Source organism: Rhinatrema bivittatum, chromosome 1, assembly GCF_901001135.1.
Source record: "Rhinatrema bivittatum chromosome 1, aRhiBiv1.1, whole genome shotgun sequence".
NCBI lineage: Eukaryota > Metazoa > Chordata > Amphibia > Gymnophiona > Rhinatrematidae > Rhinatrema > Rhinatrema bivittatum.
In genome coordinates, this window is record NC_042615.1 from 421,749,765 (window position 1) to 421,764,522 (window position 14,758).

The 14,758-nt window shown below is 47.0% G+C and overlaps 1 protein-coding gene across 1 annotated transcript in view; it reads right to left on the reverse strand.

Moving 5' to 3' along the window:
* LOC115080968 overlaps positions 1 to 14,758 on the reverse strand; it is a 312,075-nt gene that overhangs the window by 147,458 nt on the left and 149,859 nt on the right. Inside the window, exons 4-5 of the mRNA XM_029585462.1 lie at positions 5,037 to 5,194; positions 4,138 to 4,240 (exon numbers count right to left, since the gene is read on the reverse strand). Of these exons, the coding sequence (XP_029441322.1) occupies positions 4,138 to 4,240; positions 5,037 to 5,194 (261 nt within the window). The remainder of the gene's footprint in view (positions 1 to 4,137; positions 4,241 to 5,036; positions 5,195 to 14,758) is intronic.

Here is a 14,758-nt window from a genome sequence, read left to right on the forward strand (position 1 = left end):
TAAGATCTTTTGGATTCTGGCTGAGATTTGGTCATCACAATTACAGATCATTCTCGATAAGGATGACCTTTATGTGTGTTCCCTCCACATGTACAAAGAAGTAATGAGTGTGGACCTAAGAGAATCAAACTTTGATTCTATATAGAAGAGGCAGTGTCCCTAGTGCTCCCCTATGTACTGATGCAGGACCAGGCTAGACGCCTGATCCACCTTAAATGCCTTAAGAAGAGTAGGCTCTATGGGTGGGATCCTGCAGGGCAGGTGGGGCTCAGAGTGCATAACCAGAGATTGTGGAATAAGAGCTGGGATCCAGATGGAGATAACCAGACCAGGCCCAGGTCTTCGAGAGGAAGGTAGCTCCTGTATGCAACACTGTCCATATACTGAGCTGAGATGAAGCAACACACTGTAAGTAAAATGAGTACAGTGTCTGAGGAGAAGACAGTTTATTGTTGGCATGTGTAAAGTTATAATAAAGAGATACTGTTTTAAGAAGGCTGGAATCAGACTAGTTTGTCTCCAGGCCTTTGGGAATCACCACACGTTCCCACATATGGTGTCATGCATGGGGTTTTTTCCAAGCAATGCACAGAAAAGAAAAACAGCCTCCAGAAAAGTGTCTGTGTGGAGGCAGAGAGTTGTGAAGAGGACCTGTGGTTCTAAATGCTGTACAGAACCCAGGGGCCCTCTACAGAGTACAGGGAGTGCAGGAGTGCACAGTAGTTTGTGAAAGCATGTGGCAGAAGCTGCACTGAAGAGAAAAGTTTCAGGTAGAGGGGAAACAGTGTGTGAGCCTGGTAGTAGGGACTGCCATGAAGTGTTAGGATTGAGCCGGCTAAAGAAAAAAGCCCTGCTGGGAGATAGATAGGGATTTAACAGGGAGCAAGTTATTGCTGGTCAAGCAGGCTTTTACTTTTTTTGCCTTGAATTGAAAAGTGAAAGAAACACCGGTGCAGCAGGGATGTGCTGAGTAGCGCATGGCCCTGTAAAACCTGCCAGAGTTGGCTGAAAGTGCTGTGTGTGGGGAGGCAGGATGTGTCCTTGTGGAAGAAAGCAAGCTAATCTGCAGTGCTAGGTGTGCAGCCAGAAAGAAAACCTGAAATGGAATAGCCAGGGTAAGGCAACACCAGAATGTCAGACAACATGACAGAGGTCTTGATCCAGACTCTCCAGGAAGGAGATAAAAGGTTACAAGAAAGCCTGGAAAGGAGTCAGAAGACCTGGACCATCTTCAACTTCTATGTGGAGTGGGGCCTCGTAGCCTTGTCCAGAAGTGGTGACACAGAGGGCCCAGGAATGGGCACTACAGAATGGCAGCAGCTGATTGCTCAACCGGAAGCAAGTTGCTAGAGAGAATGCTAGGATAGCGAGTGAGCTGAGAGAAACTCCTAGCCTGTCGGAAGCAAGGCCAGAGACTGGCGTTACAGGGGGTCAGGATGAAGACCTTATAGGGTGCTCAAACATTACTGGGAGTTCAGGAAAAGCTCCCATGAGAAGCACAGAGAAGGGAGCTGTGAAGAACCCTGAGAAAGGTGTTGCAAAGAGCCCTGAGGAGAGCGACACAGACTGCCCAAGAGGCAGTATGGAGAAATTGGAAGTCAGCGCTACAAGAGGTTCGAGGAAGACCCTGTAGGGTGCCCAAACACTGCTGGGAGTCTGGAGACAACTCCCATAAGAAACCCAGAGAGAAAAGGCATGGAAAGGCAAGCGAGGGATGCCATGGCGAACCCAGAGGGTGGTGCTAGGGAGATCCCAGCAAGTGAGGCTGCGGATGAGCCAGCAAACTGCAAGGGCAAGTTGGCCAGAGTATACAGATAAGGAAACTACGGAGACCCCAGAGGGACGTGCCGCAGAATGTGCAGTGGAGGAAGAGTCCATGGAGAGCCTGGAGGGAGGCACTGTGGAGACTCCAGCAACTGAAGATACAGAGGAACCAGAACTAGTTAATCCTGGGGGAATTCTGCGCTACTGCACAGAATTCCCCGCCTGCGCAGAATTGCCAAATGGCATAGAAGATGAAGGCCCCAACGTACTGCAAACAGAGCGTGCCATTCACGGTGAAGATGAAGCCCCAGCGCACCATGTGCGATGAAGATGAAGGCCCCAGCGTGCCGCGAACAGAGTGCGCAACATTCGCAGCAAAGATGAAGGCCCTGAAGCGTCATGTGTGGCCAAGATGAAGGCCCCAGCGTGCTGCGAACAGAGTGCGCAACATTCGCAGCAAAGATAAAGGCCCCAGCGCGCCATGTGTGGCCAAGATGAAGGCCCTGGTGAGAGTGAATGTGTGTAGAGAGGTGTGTGTGAGAGGGGAGGGGGGTGTGAGAGAGAGGAGGGGGAGAGGAGAAAACAGAAAGGGGGTAGAGGGGGAAGTGAGTGTGAGGGGGAGGGGAGGGAGGGAGAGGGAGGGGAGAGAGGAGGGCTAGACGCCTGGTCCACCTTAACTGCCTTATGGAGAGTATGCTCTATGGGCGAGATCCTGCGGGGCAGGTGGAGTTCAGAGGGCATAACCAGAGACTGGGGTTAACCAGTCCAGGCCAGGTCTCCAAGAGGAAGGCAGCTCCTCTATGCAACACTCTCCAAATACTAAGCTGAGATGAAGCAACACACTGTAAGTAAAGAGAGTACACTGTCTGAGGAGAAGACAGTCTATTGTTGTGCAGGTGTGAAGTTATAATAAAGAGATACTATTTAATGAAGGCTGGAATCAGACTAGTTTATCTCCAGGCCTGTGGGAATCATCGCTTGTTCCTACAGCATCTTAGGACACATGAGTGACAAGCCAGATCTAAAATGGATATATACATTTTAGCAAAAAGTTGTTTTGGGGCATTAAAAAACATTTTGTTTAAATGGCTGGCCCAGGATGGTCCAGCATTTGAGACTTGGAGAGCGGCAATGGTAGAATTCTATACATGTGGAAAAAAAGTCCTTGGACACTGCCTCTTTTAAAATTAAGAGAGCACATGATGAAGTGTGGAACAAGTTTGTGTCAGTGGTATCTAAAGGGTTGAAGGACAAACTTATTATGGTTAAATGAAGGGTGACTACTGAAATAGAAAATAAACTACATGATCAATTCTTGAGTAAACCCCAGAGGATCAGCGCCAATTGCTTTAAGATTGTATCTACTGAGTAAATGAGGTTATTTTTCAATACAAATATTTCTGTTGGACTCCTACTCTGGTATTGAGCGGTAGAGGTTGGGGGGAGGTGTAAGGGTGGGTGGAGGGAGGGAAACAGAAACCTAGATGTATATTATTACTCAATATTATTCCCTCATTTAATGCTGTTTAAAGTTCTTTGAGAGATATATGACATGATACATTTGTTTTGTTGTAAAACCCAATAAAGATATTTAAAAAACAATAGAGTGAACCCACGTAAATCAGCTATCTGCAGCTAAGTGGATTTTTACCTTCCTAAGGCTCTGCATGCACTTTCATAAAATGCATAAACTTTACCATGTAAAACAACAGTTTTGGGGGAGGGGCACACTTCTGGGGATGTGAGTTAGATGTACACATGTATCTTATATTTTCACAAGGTAAGGTAGAAGGCAATCTGCTAACACAATCAACTTTACACCACTGTTTTACTTTTCCTAAATGTATACACATGCCCACAGGAAAATCCAATCTTCAGATTCAGTGCATGTGGGCCCCTTGCATTTGAAAATCACCTCCTTCTGTGTGGGCTTTCAATTATGTGCGCCCTTTTCTACTTGCAGAACTTGCAGAACATTTACCCCATAACTTGCATGTATTGGAGGAGGTAAAAAAAGGAAAGAGAAACAAGAAAAAGAATACTAATAATGGCCTTTATTTTTTTTTTATATTCCAACAATCACTGACCCTTCAGGAACTGGGTCCTGGGTGGCGCTAGGCAATCCAGAAAGAAAGCCCACAGCGCATACAGGCAGGACCCAGAATCTCTTACAAAATCAACGTAGTATCCCAGGTCATAACCAGAAAAGCTGTAACAGCTCAGGGGGCCTAAACATGATTTTTGGTTTTTTTACTGTCTATAATAAAATAAATCTTTCAACTTTTTTCCTGTGTGCATGCAACTTTTTTATTCAAAAGACAGTTTGCTACATATAAGCATGTTTCTCAAAGAAAATATAAGTTTAGCATTTACCTGTTGAATGGAGCGCATTTTATTCTCAAGCACATCTGCATAAACACACATATAGATCGTAAATAAAATTAACATGATAAATGAGACGACCATAGATGCTGTTCTGGAATTTGGGGTTCAGGAAAAATGCAAGGCTGTTTGAATTCATCACATTTTTCATCTGTTTTATCTATCTTACTTTTATCTTCCCTAATGTTCCGAATCTCCTGGGCACAGACCAACCTTCAGTCCCTGTTCCTTTAAATATTTAACTTTCTGCAACCATCTGGTGGTTGGAAACCCGCATTGCACCTAATTTTGACATTAACTCATGCAAGGAACTTTAGTTATATAATAACCTTTCTTACATTTTATAAATAGCTGCCTGTCTTGAAACACGGCCATCAATAAGGCACATTATTTTGAAATAAGTCAGTTGTGTTTTGTCTATTTTCTTTTTATCCATTTCTAGGTATTGAGGGTTAGGCATGGATTTCGGCATGGTGCCTGTGGCTTTTCTTGGCAGAATATTGTAGAGGTATCCGTTTGCCTTCTGCAATCCCAGCACCTGGTCATTCCCTCTCTAGGTACTAGCTAAGATTAACTGTGTTTAATTAACAAGATCTAACATATTGAGGCTTTCCCAGGCCAGTTTTGCTAGGGTACAAAAATCATTATTAATAAGAATATAAGTAAAAAAAATGAAATAGGTTATAGGAAATGATGTGAAATTTATTCTAAAATTCCTGCTGTGACCCCCAGAACATAGCAGCAAATGGTTCGGACTTGATTGCTATGTGCTGTGATAACTGTTATGGAATAGGACCTCTGCTTTGGAGGACAGTGAGAATCCAGGGCTCTAAACTACTTTGAGATTTCATTCAGTGATTTATAAGATTCCCAGTGTAGAGAAAGGATACGTGCAGATGGTTGACGTTTCCAAGGGTTTCTTGTAGGTGAGGATGAAGCACAGTACTGAGTAAAAATTGAGTGTCACCATATACAGAAAAAGGGTCCATAGAAATATGATGTATATACCGTTGACCCACCAGATGTTTCCATCACAAATCCAATTATCCTAGAGGAACAAAAAATGTCATAGAAGTCTAGTGATGGATGGGGTTTGCAAACTTTTGTTTTACATTAAAATAGCAGAAGTGGGTCTTCTTTCTCATTCCTTCTTTGATGCTTGCAAACAGTACATGAGTCACATTTGGAGAAAGTTACAGTCACTCAGAATAGATGTAAGAACCAGAAGACAATTTTAGAACTCCCCTTGGTGCTTTCAGGCCTGCAGGCACAAAGAATGCCAGGTAACAATGCACAGCAATTTCACAATTTCTCCATCCTAAACCCATCCCTGGTGCCATCTCTTTCTCCTGCAAAATGTGAAAAGGGGTGGAAGGGACGGGAGAGGTGGCACAAATTTCAAAGGTGCTTTTCCTTTGGGTAAATACCTGTGAAAATCAACTTTGAAAACAGCAGCTACTGTAAAAACAGATATTCTCTAAAATTTTCAGCAATAAAAAAGAGGTATTTAATTTTTTCAAGTTCAGGGGTATATTTATTAAGCTGCGTTAGGCGTTTACTGCACAGTGCAATTGCTGCATTAATGTGCTTACATTAATGCAGCAAGGGTATGCAATATTGAAAATATACTACATATTTTTAATCCAAATATTGCCCAAATGCTAATGAGCTGCTTTACAAATGCATGCAAAGCATCTCATTACTAGGCAATTTCATGGAAATAAAATAATGAGGCTTGCCTGAAAATTCACAATCTGTGTTATTTTAATTAAAGTTAGTTAGAACTCAAGAACTGTAGCTTTCTCCAGGAGTATCTGGACACTGACACGCATCCTGATGCTCACAGACAGAGTCTGAAAGGGTCCAAGCAGCCCAAAGGATGACAATCCTCTCCCCCACCAAAAGTGTCCAAAAACAATTGGTCCTAATGCAAAAAGTAACAAAATCAACAAATGTTAAAATCGCACAACAAACACCCTTCCTCTCCCTTCCCAATCCCGCTCCTTAGAAAAAGTTGCCTCACCCCTCAGCATCCAACCCATTCCAGGCCTCAGGACCTCTCCAGGCCTCCTCCACCCTAGCTTACCCTATTGGCCCTCTCCCTCTATTGTACCATGGAATCCCTGCTGGGCCAGTTGGGCTCGGAGCACTGTCTAAACTCAAGGCCCTGCACCGTCTGTTGAAAAATGGGACCTATCACGATTTTAACATTTTGCATTAGAGTCACCTGTAGAAGTGGCACAGGAGGTCTCACAAGACCCTTATGCTTTTGGGTCACTTTGGTGGAGGTCTTCCTTTGGGCCGTTGGGGCCATTCACAAGATAGCAAGCATGGGCAAAGGGGACCACCATCGCATGGCATTTTGGGGCTAACTCGCTGTATTTTCCCCCACAGTATTTTACAACTGGAGAAAAAAAACACTGCAAGGTTTACTAAACTATGGTATCAAATACCACAGTTTAGTAAACACTTGCAGTGTTTTGCATTATTTTTCCCTCCAAGGCAAAATACCACAGCTTAGTAATTAATCCAAAAATTGGATAAACATGTAGCCTTCTTTTGGTTTCTGCAGTAGAAATAACATCACAGAGCGGACTCTCACGATAAACCCCGTTAAAAAGGGAGGGCGTCCAAACTGATCCATGGGACTTCAAGAACGAAAATTAGCAGGTAAGAACTAATTTTCCTTTCCCTGTACTTACCAGGATCAGTCCAGACTGCTGGGATGTACCAAAGCTTCCCTACACAGGGTGGGACGTTGAGAGTCCCGCTTGAAGAACACCTCTGCCAAAACTGCCATCGTCAGGAGCTTGAACGACCAGACGGTAGTGACGCGCAGAGGTGTGAAATGTCTTTCAAGTCGCCGCCCTGCAAATCTCCTGCAGCGACACTGACTAACATTCAGCACAAGAAGAGGCTTGAGTGCGTAGAGAGTACACTTTCAAGCCTTCTGGAACTGGCCGGCCCCGACAAATATAAGCCGATGAGATAGCCTCTTTCAGCCATTGAGCTATAGTCACCTTGGATGCTTGCCTTCCTTTCTTAGCACCATTCCACAAGACGAACAAATGATCTGAAATATGGAAGGAATTTGTGACCTCCAAATACCGCAGAAGGACCCTCCGTATGTCTAGACACTTCAATTCCCTCGAATGCGGAGCATCCGAATACATGTGCGAAAAGGCCAGAAGTTCCACAGACTGACTCAGATGGAATGAAGAAATCACCTTTGGTAAAAAGGACGGAATGATCCTAAGAGAGACTCCCAAATCCGTATAGCATAAGAATGGTTCACGACATGAAAGAGTTTGTAGTTCCGACACCCTACAAGCTGAGCAAATAGCCACCAAAAACACTTTCTTAAGGGTGAGATCCTTTAACGTAGCTCTTTTTAAGGGGCTCAAATGGAGCATCACACAAGATTCTAAGTACAAGATTCAGGCTCCAAGGCGGACAGACCAAATGGACTGGAGGATTCAAATGTTCCCCCCCCCCCACCCCCCCGAAGGAAACATACCACATCAGGATGGGATGCGAGGGAACTGCCATTAAACTTGCCTAGGAGACATCCCAATGCTGCCACCTGGACCCGAAGGGAATTAAAAGACAATCCTTTAGCTAGGCCTTTCTGTAAAAATGCCAAAATCTGTGGCACTCAGGAATGGCAGGGAGGGACCCCTTGCTCCGAACACCATAACTCGAATACCTTCCATATTCTAACATACGTCAATGAGGTAGATGTTTTACAGGCTTGTAGGAGAGTAGAGATAACGTCCTCCTGGTAACCTTTCTTCCTCAATCACAGCCGCTAAAAAGCCAGGCCGCTAGACAAAAGCAATCCGCCTGATCGAAAAATATAGGGCCTTGACGTAGCAAATGGGTAAGTTGACCCAGCCGGAGGGGACCATCGACTGCCAGATTGACTAGGTCCGCAAACCACGGGTGCCGAGGCCATTCCGGAGCCACTAGTATCACCTTCCCTGGGTGAACCTCTATGCGGCCTAAAACCTTGCCGACCAGCGGCTATGGAGGGAAGACATAGAGAAGAATCCTGGACGGCCATGGAAGAACCAAGGCGTCGACCCCTTTGGCTCTGTGCTCCCTTCTTCGACTGAAGAAGTAGGCGGCTTTGGAGTTCCTTTGAGTTCTATCAGGTCCAGGTGGGGTATCCCCCACCTGCGAATGATGAGGGCCATCGCCTCCTCGGATAGCTCCCACTCCCCTGTATCGATCCGTTGTCGACTCAAGTAATCTGCCTGCACGTTGTCCGTGCCTGCAATGTATGATGCTGCCAGAATGGTGAGATGCTTTTCCGTCCAGACCATGAGCTGTGCCACCCTGATGGTTGATGTAGGCCACTGTCATTGCATTGTCGGACAGCACCCGTACCGCTCGATTGTGGACAAGCGGCAGAAACAGTTGAAGCGCCATCCGGACCACCTTTGCCTCCAGGCAATTGATGGACCATTGCACCTCCTCCATCAACCAGGTTCCTTGGACCACCTGTGATTGGCAGACCACTCCCCAACCTGACAGGCTGGCATCTGTAGTGACCACTATCCACTGAGGAACCTCGAGATCAACTTCGCGAGACAGGTGTTCTGGGATCAGCCACCAGCCAAGACTGGATCTTGCGGATTCTGTGAGCGGCAATGGGATCCAAAACTGTTCCGACTTCGGGTCACATTGAGAAAGTAATGCTCTCTGTAATGGTCTCATATGAGCAAACGCCCAAGGGACCAACTCTAGGGTAGATGCCATGGACCAAGGACTTGTAAGTAGTCCCAAACGGAGGGGGTCGGAAGAGACAAGAGGCGTCTGACCTGTCGCATCAACTTGGTGATCCTGTCCTCTTGGAGAAAAGGCTTCTCCAACCTGGTATCGAATCGAGCTCCCAAGAAGTCCAACACTTGAAACAGGCAGAGTTTGCTTTTCGCCTGATTGACCACCCATCCCAGCGATTCCAGGAGCCCCACGACTCTCTTGACCACTGCTTCGCTGTTGTAGGAACGTGGGTAGCGGACCCATCTCTGGTGATATCATGTGCCCCTGAGCCCCGACACACCCGCAGAGGAGCTCCGGGACGCGCCGAGGTAGGTGAGAGGTGCCCCAGCATGGGCTGAAGATGGAAGAATGATGGCCCTGACTACAGCCGAACCTATACGCAACAGAGAAAGACCCAAACTACGCAATGTTGGTCTCATGATTGGTCCTCCGACTACTCAAAGCCCTTTCGGACCTGCTGCACGGGAGCAGCAACTGCGACAGGGCAGACAGTGGTCGAAGGATGAGGACATCAAACGAAGACTTGAAGTGAGATGAAACTTATGGATGTTATGTCTGCTGGCTGTGGCGGTCTGTGACGAGGGCCGGCCACTCACCCCCATGGGAGGACTGCCACTGAAGTGCCTGCAGGAGCAGGCACCTGTGGTCAATGCTTTCTTCACGGCCATTCCAGCCGCTGTTGATCGGGCCGCGTCCTTCGGCGTGTCTCCTCTCTGATGCTGGCTCTTCCCCCGCCGGGCCTGCCTAGAGCCGCACACACCATTGATCATTCTTCTTAAAGGGGCCACAACAGGATATTGCCGCAGCTCCTTCCGGGGAACTCCTCCTTCCAGCATACTATTTAAGGCAAGGTCTGCTCCTCACACCTTGCCTTGGTTTCTTGGCTTCTGGTCCTGAGTGGCTTCAGTGCTCCGAGTTCCTTTTCCTGTTCCGTTCCTGTGCGCCGCTGCCTGCTCCTTGGTCCTGTTCCTACCATTCCGGTCCCAGCTCCTGCTCCTTTCCTCATTTGATGGTTTCTTCTGGCTTCGACCTCTGGACCGGCTTCCGACCATTCTTCTGGCTTCAACCCCTGGACCGGCGTCCGACCATTCTTCTGGTCTCGACCTTGGACTGTACTTCGACCTTTCTGTCTTCAGGGGCCCACCTAAGACCAGCTGGCCCCACACACCCAAAGATTCAACCCGCAGGGAACGGGCTGGTATTGGTGAAGTTCCAGTTGGCCCCTGCTTCAGTTCGGCCTCACCTTCCGATGGTAGGGACCTAAGAAGGTTTACTCTCTCAGGTAGCGTCAACTCTACCTCGGACAAAGGGTCCACCTTTGGAATCATAACAGTAAACCAAGGCCATGGATCTGGCAGAGGCTTCAGCCCTGCAAGCCATTCCAGGCTTGGCCCAGAAGATCCTGGAGCAACAGCGGGTATTGGAATCCTTGTCATCCTCCATGGATTGACTCAACGCCCATCTGGATTCGGTGGTAGCGGCTCACACAATTCCTCCACTAGTATCAACGCCACCTGTAATACAGGGTTATCCCCGCCCGTTAATTACACTGCCAGCTCCTCCATGTTACTCTGGTGAACCTCGCCTGTGTCTGGGGTTCCTCGACCAGTGTGGTATGCACTTCCGTCTTCAAGCTTCCCTCTTTCCGGATGACTTAACAAAGACGACATACATCTTATCCTTGTTAAAGAGCAAGGCCCTGGCCTGGGGCTCACCACTATGGCAACGCTCCGATCCAGTCTTGCAAGATTTCCCTTGCTTCTTGGAGTTGTTCCAAACTGTGTTTGAGGAACTGGGAAAACAAGCAGCTGCCGGTTCTGATCTTCTGCATCTTCATCAAGTAAGACACTCGCTCGCGGACTACACGATAGAATTCAGGACTCTAGCAGCAGAACTCCATTGGAAGGAGAGCTGTCTCCGGACCATATTTCTCGAGGGGCTGTCAGCTAGGATCAAGGATGAGCCAACAGCTCGGAAACTTCAGTGCCAGGAAAGATAGTGGAAAGTGTTCTAAACATCAAAATCACAGAACATATAGAAAGACATGGTTTAATGGAACAAAGTCAGCATGGCTTTACCCAGGGCAAGTCTTGCCTCACAAATCTGCTTCACTTTTTTGACGGAGTTAATAAACATGTGGATAAAGGTGAACCGGTAGATATAGTATACTTGGATTTTCAGAAGGCGTTTGACAAAGTTCCTCATGAGAGGCTTCTAGGAAAAGTAAAAAGTCATGGGATAGGTGGCGATGTCCTTTCATGGATTGCAAACTGGCTAAAAGACAGGAAACAGAGAGTAGGATTAAATGGGCAATTTTCTCAGTGGAAGGGAGTTGACAGTGGAGTGCCTCAGGGATCTGTATTGGGACCCTTACTGTTCAATATATTTATAAATGAGTGAGATAATCAAATTTGCAGATGACACAAAATTGTTCAGAGTAGTTAAATCACAAGCAGATTGTGATAAATTGCAGGAAGACCTTGTGAGACTGGAAAATTGGGCATCCAAATGGCAGATGAAATTTAATGTGGATAAGTGCAAGGTGATGCATATAGGGAAAAATAACCCATGCTATAATTACACAATGTTGGGTTCCATATTAGGTGCTACAACCCAAGAAAGAGATCTAGGTGTCATAGTGGATAACACATTGAAATCGTCGGTGCAGTGTGCTGCGGCAGTCAAAAAAGCAAACAGAATGTTGGGAATTATTAGAAAAGGAATGGTGAATAAAACGGAAAATGTCATAATGCCTCTGTATCGCTCCATGGTGAGACCGCACCTTGAATACTGTGTACAATTCTGGTCGCCGCATCTCAAAAAAGATATAATTGCGATGAAGAAGGTACAGAGAAGGGCTACCAAAATGATAAGGGGAATGGAACAACTCCCCTATGAGGAAAGGCTAAAGAGGTTAGGACTTTTCAGCTTGGAGAAGAGACGACTGAGGGGGGATATGATAGAGGTGTTTAAAATCATGAGAGGTCTAGAACGGGTAGATGTGAATCGGTTATTTACTCTTTCGGATAGTAGAAAGACTAGGGGGCACTCCATGAAGTTAGCATGGGGCACATTTAAAACTAATCGGAGAAAGTTCTTTTTTACTCAACGCACAATTAAACTCTGGAATTTGTTGCCAGAGAATGTGGTTAGTGCAGTTAGTATAGCTGTGTTTAAATAAGGATTGGATAAGTTCTTGGAGGAGAAGTCCATTATCTGCTATTAAGTTCACTTAGAGAATAGCCACTGCCATTAGCAATGGTTACATGGAATAGACTTAGTTTTTGGGTACTTGCCAGGTTCTTATGGCCTGGATTGGCCACTGTTGGAAACAGGATGCTGGGCTTGATGGACCCTTGGTCTGACCCAGTATGGCATTTTCTTATGTTCTTATGTTCTTAAACTCCCATCTTTGCTGAAGTCCCTCATTGAACTGGCAACCAGGATTGACCACCGTCTGCAGGAAAGGGCTCGTGAATGTCTGGGCTCAAGGAAACGCATGACAGTTCCAATTCCTCCACACTCATCTTCTCCCATCTCCCGAACTTCGTCCGCCACCAAGGGGACAGTTGAAGAACCAATGGAGTTAGGACAAGGCCCTCTCTCTCGGGAGGAATGACAAAGGTGCCGTTAGGCAGGTCTCTGCCTATATTGTGGAGGATTGGGCCATTTCATTGCTCGCTGCCCAACTCGTCCGGGAAACTCCAAAACCTAGGCTCCACTGGGGGAGTAACCCTAGGCATCACTTCACTGGCTCCCCCACTTACCTTGCCTGTCCCCTTTTTCTCGAAGATAGCAAATGTTGCTTACCTGTAACAGGTGTTCTCACAGGACAGCAGGATATTAGTCCTCACATATGGGTGACATCATCAGGATGGAGCCCAATCACAGAAAACTTCTGTCAAAGTTTCCAGAACTTTGACTGGCCCCTACCGGGCATGCCCAGCATGGCACTAACCCTGCAGCCAGCAGGGGTCCCCCTTCAGTCTTATTTGAAAACTACAGGCAGTGCCGAAAAATAAAATAACAAAACGTTACGAACCTGACACCGAGGGGCGGCGGGCGGGTTTTGTGAGGACTAATATCCTGCTGTCCGGTCAGAAAACTTGTTATACGTAAGCAACATTTGCTTTCTCACAGGACAAGCAGGATGGTAGTCCTCACATATGGGTGAGTACTGAGCTGAGGATGTCCAAACATGCATCAAATGTAACCAACGGCGTGCAACAGGCACAACAACTGGGGTGGAATTTGGTCGAGGGCATCCTGAACCCCACCGGGCAGGCGGAAGGGTGTAGGTACTTCACGTTGGAAATAAGTTATGCAGGACAGATTGGCCGAAGATGGAATCCTGTCTTCCGGCTTTGTCCAAGCAATAGTGGACTGCGAATGTATGGAAAGAACTCCAGGTGGCAACCCTGCAAATGTCAGGAAGCGGCACCGATCGCAGGTGTGCTACTGAAGTCACCATGGCCCTCACAGAGTGTGCTTTAACATGGTCTTGAAAAGGAATGCCTGCTTCCTGATAGCAAAATGATATGCAGTCCGCCAACCAGGAGGAGAGAGTCTGCTTACCCACAGGTTGCCCTAGTTTGTTGGGATGGAAAGAGATGAATAACTGAGTGCTCTTCCTGTGGGCAACTGTACAGTCTAGATAAAAAGCTAGAGCTCGTTTACAGTCAAGGGTATGCAGAGCCTGTTCCCCTGGATTGGAATGGGGCCTGGAAAAGAAGGTAGGTAGTATGATGGATTGATTAATGTGAAACTCCGAAACTACCTTAGGTAAAAACTTAGGGTGAGTGCGGAGTACCGCCCGGTCCTGCAGGAGTTTAGTGTAAGGCGGATAGGTAACTAGGGCCTGTAACTCACTAACCCTGCGAGCTGAAGTGATAGCCAAAAGGAAAATCACTTTCCATGTGAGATATTTTAGGTCACAGGAGTGAAGAGGCTCGAATGGTGGTTTCATGAGCCGACCGAGAATCAGGTTAAGGTCCCAAGAAGGGGCCGAGGATGTAAAGGTGGCTTGATATGGAGCAAGCCCTTCAAAAAGCGTGTTACGAGGGGTTGCACTGATATAGAGACATCCCCGACACCTTTATGGAAGGCGACTACTGCACTGACATGCATTCTGATGGAAGATGTCTTGAGACCTTGGGATTGGACAGGAAAAGGGATCAAGGAACTGAGAGGTGCACCATGATGTGTACCTTTTCCATTTATAGAAGTAAGATTTTCTTGTGGAAGGCTTCCGTGAAGCAATCAAGACACTGGAAATTGGATCTGAAAGGTTAAGTGGTTGAAGGATCAACCTTTCAACATCTATGCCGTCAGAGACAAGGCCTGAAGATTGGGATGGCGTAGGCAACCGTCATTTTGACTGATCAGAAGTGGGTCCTTTCCCAAGGGAATGTGCCTGCGGATGGAGAGATCCTGGAGTATGGGAAATCACACTTGGCGTGGCCAGTAAGGTGCTATCAGGATCATGGTTCCCTTGTCCTGACGTAGCTTCACGAGAGTCTTCGAGAGAAGAGGAAGTGGAGGAAATGCATAGAGCAGACCGGTTGCCCATGAGAGGGAGAATGCATCTCTGGGAGGGAGTAGTAGTTGTCTACTTTGTGGTTCTGAGGGGATGCAAAGAGATCTGTCTGAGGATATCCCCATTGTCGAAGATTGAGGCCACTACTGAGGGGTTGAGAGACCACTCGTGCGGTTGGAAGATGCGACTCATCTTGTCTGCCAAGACATTGTCCACTCCCAGCAAATAGGTGGCCCTGAGGTACATCGAGTGGGAGAGAGCTTCCGCCCATATCTGTGCAGCTTCCTGACA